At 43.6% G+C, this 7,164-nt stretch overlaps 1 protein-coding gene across 1 annotated transcript; it reads right to left on the reverse strand.

The window, feature by feature from the left end:
- Nucleotides 1-866: 866 nt before the first annotated feature.
- LOC126301100 (cilia- and flagella-associated protein 251-like) lies at nt 867-6,953 on the reverse strand. The gene is made up of 5 exons (XM_049991690.1): nt 6,948-6,953; nt 6,399-6,535; nt 5,634-6,346; nt 3,137-3,201; nt 867-1,007 (listed from the first exon to the last, which is right to left on the reverse strand). Exons 1-5 carry the CDS (start codon nt 6,951-6,953, stop codon nt 867-869), a joined length of 1,062 nt encoding a protein of 353 aa, XP_049847647.1.
- Nucleotides 6,954-7,164: the final 211 nt, after the last annotated feature.

The following is a 7,164-nucleotide window of genomic DNA, read 5'->3' on the forward strand; positions in this document are numbered from 1 at the left end:
ATCATATTCATCCTAAGGAATCAATTTACTGAAGAGAGTTAATCAACTTTTAACGAGACTGCTAATTCACTAAAGGCAGCTGATTATTGACTAAACTATGATTGCTAGACACTTCTTGTAGAAAACAATGAAAATAGCACTACCTCTCTCTGACCTGTATTGAAAACAAACACTAACACTACTCTCACTATAGCTGACTAAACGGACTCTCTCTGACTGTATTAAAAACAAACACAAAATCTATGGAACACTATTACTAGCACTAGACAATTGAAAAGCTTCTTAAAACCAAAAACACACCAAAGAAGAAGTGACAAGTAAGAAAAATACAGTTATTACTTATATTAAGGTAGCTAGCTGCACAGCAGACGTGAAGCAGATGGCGGTTAGGGCGACACTGTTCCTACCATTGGAAGGCTGTTCCCACCATTGGAAGGCTGTTCCCACCATTGGAAGGCTGTTCCCACCATTGGAAGGCTGTTCCCACCATTGGAAGGCTGTTCCCACCATTGGAAGGCTGTTCCCACCATTGGAAGGCTGTTCCCACCACTGGAAGGCTGTTCCCACCACTGGAAGGCTGTTCCCACCACTGGAAGGCTGTTCCCACCACTGGAAGGCTGTTCCCACCACTGGAAGGCTGTTCCCACCACTGGAAGGCTGTTCCCACCACTGGAAGGCTGTTCCCACCACTGGAAGGCTGTTCCCACCACTGGAAGGCTGTTCCCACCACTGGAAGGCTGTTCCCACCACTGGAAGGCTGTTCCCACCACTGGAAGGCTGTTCCCACCATCGGACGACTGTTGAGTGACAAATTCGTATTCCATTTGGCAAGACAATCAAACATTACTCTTGCTTTAGTAGCTAAGCTAGTTTTTTAAAGATATCTGATGTGGCATGTAATATGAAATGGCATCTGTTATGATTACTATTACCATATGTCTTAAATCTTCATACATCCCCATGAACTCTGTGTAGCTTTCGACAAACTTTGATTGTCTTGCTAGTTCCTGTTCAGTTTAAGAGAAGCATTTTGAGTGACAAATTCGTATTCCATTTGGCAAGACAATCAAACATTACTCTTGCTTTAGTAGCTAAGCTAGTTTTTTAAAGATATCTGATGTGGCATGTAATATGAAATGGCATCTGTTATGATTACTATTACCATATGTCTTAAATCTTCATACATCCCCATGAACTCTGTGTAGCTTTCGACAAACTTTGATTGTCTTGCTAGTTCCTGTTCAGTTTAAGAGAAGCATTTTGATTCATTGTGGAAAGACTTGCATAACAAACTCAGCTCTTCCTGAAATGGAAGATGAACAATGAATCTATCTTTTGAATCTTCAGTTTTTTTTTTTCCTTTTTTTTTTTTTTTTTTTTTTTTTTTTTTTCTCCAGGAAATGTGAATCACATTGCTGCTCTTCTTCTGTTATAAAGACATTGATACCTCATAACTTGGGTTGAAACAGCTTTAAGGAAAAGAAATTGAATGTCAACTCGCATATTTTGTCAATTACTTTATGTGATTCACTTTATTACATACCGAAATTATTATTATTATTATTATTATTATTATTATTATTACAATTTACTAACTTTTTTAAAAATCACAATACTCACAGTTGAAACTTGAACAGGATTAATTAATTAGAAACCATATTTTGTCAATTGTACCATTTTGCAAAGGACTTGAAATTGGAAGTACACAGATTACAAAACTAGGAAACGTCACACCAATTGGGCAGGTTCAACAAAAAATTTTATCAGTCAAATGAACTACAATTACAGGCAGAAAATGAGCTAACAACTTGCAGCTTTTGTACCTGTTACACAATTGAATAACATTCATCCAAATACAGGAAGATTCACAAGTCAGACAACTGATTGTAGCTCTTGGACAGCTGCTTAGTATTGTATAACACTTAAGAGAAAGAAACAAAAGCCCATAAGAAGTAACCCATGAATTGCAGACAAACATTAAAAAATGACCTTTATAAATATACAATCTACCAAAATTCAGAGCACGCTGAGAGCTACAGCAGAGAGCCATCAGAGTCAACAAGAAACAAGCAGCCAAATTCCCCAAGTGGAGTTAGATAATGACTATTCACCGAGGTAACAATTGACAGTTTATACTTTTATGTCAAATGAGCAACTTCACTTCCCTTGAGCCACAACAGGGTGACTAGTAGGGCAGTAGACAGCCGTTCAATCTGGGTGCCACATGAAGAAGGAAGTGCCACCATGGCAAAGTGCAAACATATTTCTGCTCAATGCCAAGGGAACTGAAAATCATGATTTTCTGCTGACACATATCAATGGAATCAGTAATCTGCACAAATAAAGATTCACACAAAAAGGGCCAGGAAGTAGAAAATATGAAAGACTGGCAGAACTGGCTAGCAATATAAATTAACACTCTTTAAAATTTGTATTATTCAGAAGCAAATGTTTCAACAAGTTTTGATACATTAGCTCAAGCAAAAACATGTACCGAGATTGCTTTGCCTCTGACACAGGTAGTGTTGGAGTAGATTTCCTTCATGAGACTTAAAACATGGAATACTCTCGCACTTGCATGATGCATGACGCAGAACACAAAGTGCAATTCATAATATTGACAGATGATCAAGCACTGAATCACTCATAGGTGCATTATTATTGCAGACACAATTCTAAACAACACGGACAGGAACTTACTCAAATATAACAAAACAACTCAAAATGTGACTCAGTTGTGAAGGAGCAGAGCCTTGCAGGATACCAGCCAGGGTATTATTGTATCAGCGGCATCTTGGGACACACATGCACACATGAACAATTGCACATGTGCATCAATCAAAGATTTTCACTTGTGACACTCAATCGAATCAATATCAACAGTCTAAGTAGTTAGTGATGCCAGTGGAATGCTGTGCCCTGAGATTAGAGATATTGTGGCTCAGACATGATTTGACCCTTCTGACCTTCACAGTTTCTTCAAGAAACACGGCCTAAGTTTTCACAGAACACAACACAAATGGCTACCTTGACAAAATTTTTTGTTCTACCAATTGATACTGCTTTGACATACATAACCCAAAAAAGTTCTGTCTTTTGAAGCGCATGATGATCAGTTCCTATGGAGAGTGCTTGCCTTCTGAATGTACAGACAAACTTCTGCTCCCAACATCATATTGATCTTGCAAGGTGACCAAAATTCTGGATAAACAATTTTTATACTCACCAAATCTGAGACATTGGGATTGAGATGAGATGTCAGTTATCTCCAGCATCATTAAACAGACAGAAGGTAAAATGAAGACGCTTATACAGGAGTCTACTTGAACAGATATCCACTGTTTTGTTTCTGGTATGTTTCCATCTGTTCCCTGAATGGGTGCTCTACTTTGCCATTTGTGAAGTCAGAGGCACTGTGCACGTGCTTCAGATATAAATCGTGCCTGCAAGTATGAACTGAGAGAGCATAAGTTTTTCATGTGCCACTGCTATCTTTTAACCATATTGCCACTGTTGTAAGCAGCAATTGTTTTTGCCAGGGATGACTTATTTGAGCAATAACACAATGTACTTGATGGATGTATACCATTGTGTTTGTGTTTTATGTCACTTGGACAGTCGTACCTTGTTCCACTTTGTGTGTTTTGTTTCTGTGTGGTGTCATTTTTGACAAGCATGACAGCATGCAGATGTGCAACTAGAAGTCCTATGGACACCCTTCAGGCAATTGGGCAAAACACTTTGTTGAGCATCATAATAGGTTTGTATTCACTACACATGGCTTGTCTGAATTTTCTGTATTTCAGCAAAGTATCAGGCAAGTGGCACATGACAAATGCAGCACTAACAGGTACTATATTCATCTCAAATGGGCAAAGTGCTTGGCATTGCAAGTGGTCTGATGTTTATTCCCATATGTGCTGTGCCATATCGGTCTGTAGCCTTCACGATTTCAGATTTGCTTTTATTTTAGAGAAAAGCTTATCTCTCTCCTAATGTCAGAAAGCTTTTGAAACTCCAGTGGGATTTAAATTCTGTTCTTACAGACTGGTCAACAATTTCTGCAAATAGATGAGATACAATTATGTCTTGCAAGGATACAATTAGTTGTAATACCATCAGCACATGAGTATTGTTTGAAGTAGTCCATGAAATTTACTTGCACCGTTCCCGTTTACTAAAGGAAGCACCAACAGGTTTTCCAGATGTGCTCCCACAATCAATCTCGGATTATTCTATGTATTGCAAACCGTGTCAAAAGCTGGATTAAAATTAATGCTAGTCACCAGAAAATGGGTGTTTATATTGCGAGCAGCACATATTACTGAATTAAGAAAATGGTTATTTTAGCAGTGATTTATGAATCCTCATTATTTACCACAAGACTCACGAAAGTCACAAAAATGCCTGCACTGCTTTATATAACCTTTGAATGATGGCAATTTCATGATGGGAAACTTGATGGTACATTATGATGCACTAAAGTCAGATCCCTCGCTGGGATCTCACAGTTGTTTAGTGACTTCACACGTGGCGCAGATGGGGCAATACAGCCAGTTCTTCTTCACTGCCTGCATTTGTCAACCTCCACTCCCTCTCTATCCTTGCTCATTCTCCAATGCCCTCTCCTTCTTCTTTCTCAGTGTTCAGATTCAAATTGACATGGCTATCCACCTGCTTTCCTGTATTGTTCACAATTTTGTTCCTTTTGCCTGTTCATTCATACTTTTTGGTGTTTAGGTCCCCACTTTAGGTTTGACCTCCACTTCAAAATTTCCTGTTTTTCAGTGTGAGCCACTTACGGAACAACTCCCTCCCTGGCATCTGTGATGCGGCTGTTATGTACCCATATGGGTGAGCCCCCTGACAACACAGGGATCACACTCCTAATTCTTCAGTTGTTCTTTCCACATGTATGGCAAGTAGTGTTTTATCTCCCTCTCGGAGGATTGGAAACCCTGGCAGCAGCTGTTGTCAGACGGCCCTTCTTGTGGGTGGGTGACACTCCTGTGGAGAGCCCATGGTCAGAGTGGCTGCTATTGGGGGGGGGGGGGGGATGCTTGACGCACGAAGCATATTGAGTTACCAAGTTCTTTCTGATCTCAGAAGGAAGTTTCTATGAATTGTGAACAATCATTGAATGCAACTTCATATTAGACAGCAACTTTTCCTTTTCTGTCTACACCATTGGAGTAGGGCCTGGCTACCCTACCTTTTCTCACATTTGATAGAGAGATGCTACTGTCAAAGATCAGCAAAACAACACATTCTGAACACACTGCACTGTTACCAGTGTGATCATTTTGACCACACTGTAATGTCCTGGTGACACCCAGCCAACTGTGTAACCTGGCTGCCTCTTCCTCCCTGCTTCAAAAGTTGTAATGGTGACCATGCCATCTCCTCCTTCCATGTACCTTGATGATAGAGCATCCGTGAAATCTGGGTTAAGGAAAGAGGTGCCCTTCCAGGTCATTTGAAAATTGTCGGCTTCTCAGTAATCCTGTGTTCTACCATCAGGCAGTTCCAGTATTTCTTGCTATGTCTCAGTTCATGAAGGACATGGACATCCAGACATGTGATGAGAAATACAGCACTTTGGTTGTAAAAACACCCAGTGTCATAGTAGCAGCCCATCTCTGTCTCCTTCTGCTCCTCCGTCTCCTCCTTCTGCTCTTCCCCCGTCTCCTCCTTCTGCTCTTCCCCCGTCTCCTCCTCCTGCTCTTCCCCCGTCTCCTCCTTCTGCTCTTCCCCCGTCTCCTCCTTCTGCTCTTCCCCCGTCTCCTCCTTCTGCTCCTCCCCCGTCTCCTCCTTCTGCTTCTCCCCCGTCTCCTCCTTCTGCTCCTCCCCCGTCTCCTCCTTCTGCTCCTCCCCCGTCTCCTCCTTCTGCTCCTCCCCCGTCTCCTCCTTCTGCTCCTCCCCCGTCTCCTCCTTCTGCTCCTCCCCCGTCTCCTCCTTCTGCTCCTCCCCCGTCTCCTCCTTCTGCTCCTCCCCCGTCTCCTCCTTCTGCTCCTCCCCCGTCTCCTCCTTCTGCTCCTCCCCCGTCTCCTCCTTCTGCTCCTCCCCCGTCTCCTCCTTCTGCTCCTCCCCCGTCTCCTCCTTCTGCTCCTCCCCCGTCTCCTCCTTCTGCTCCTCCCCCGTCTCCTCCTTCTGCTCCTCCCCCGTCTCCTCCTTCTGCTCCTCCCCCGTCTCCTCCTTCTGCTCCTCCCCCGTCTCCTCCTTCTGCTCCTCCCCCGTCTCCTCCTTCTGCTCCTCCCCCGTCTCCTCCTTCTGCTCCTCCCCCGTCTCCTCCTTCTTCCCCCCCCCTCCGTCTCCTCCTTCTTCCCCCCCCCTCCGTCTCCTCCTTCTGCTCCTCCCCCGTCTCCTCCTTCTGCTCCTCCCCCGTCTCCTCCTTCTGCTCCTCCCCCGTCTCCTCCTTCTGCTCCTCCCCCGTCTCCTCCTTCTGCTCCTCCCCCGTCTCCTCCTTCTGCTCCTCCCCCGTCTCCTCCTTCTGCTCCTCCCCCGTCTCCTCACTCTGCTCCTCCCCCGTCTCCTCCTGTGCAAACAAGCCAAAAACTTTTGCCTCACAGGAAAAAATCATCTGCTACACAATTGACATTCCAGGAAGGATAGAAGGAACACTACCATGAAAACTTTCCATGTTCCTAAAGCCAACAAATATTTGAGTCTTCCTCTGCCAAACAGAAAGGCAAATGATCTGCTTATTTATTTGCTTGGAGATCCTCCTTGGTGGTGTTGTGACAAGATATCCTTGGCTGACTGACCTCCTTGTTGCTGGTATGCATCTCCAGACATTTTTCTGCTGTGGATTCCAAGGATGGACGGAATAGACAGAATGAGGATGCCAACACCTCTGTAGACCTCATAGAGGTGGATTCTCCAGCCTCTGTGACCTGCGCCAGTGAGCCTTCGAAAGCTGCCACTCGATAGCCACTGAGGTGACACACCTCCATTTTCTCCGTTTTCCCTTTCCTAATCATGGCACTCTTTTGGTGGCATGTTTGTGGCCTTTGAATCAACAAAGAGGATTTATGGCTGCTTTTGGAATCATAGCCTCTACTTGTTTTCTGCTTTCAGGAAACAAAATTGCATGCTCATGACCTGCTTTGAACTCTTATTTATTTCCAGTCTGCTTTGACATCCCCCCCAGACTCACACAATCAC

The sequence above is a fragment of the Schistocerca gregaria genome, unplaced genomic scaffold, assembly GCF_023897955.1.
Source record: "Schistocerca gregaria isolate iqSchGreg1 unplaced genomic scaffold, iqSchGreg1.2 ptg000008l, whole genome shotgun sequence".
Lineage (NCBI taxonomy): Eukaryota > Metazoa > Arthropoda > Insecta > Orthoptera > Acrididae > Schistocerca > Schistocerca gregaria.

What these genes read in the sequence shown, in the direction of transcription:
- LOC126301100 (XM_049991690.1), bottom strand. An exon ending in AAGGAGGAGACGGGGGAGGA is followed by an intron (nt 6,347 to 6,398) that starts GCAGAAGGAGGA and finishes GGGGAGGAGCAG; the next exon opens with AAGGAGGAGACGGAGGGGGG. An exon ending in GCAGAAGGAGACAGAGATGG is followed by an intron (nt 3,202 to 5,633) that starts GCTGCTACTATG and finishes TTGTTTATCCAG; the next exon opens with AATTTTGGTCACCTTGCAAG.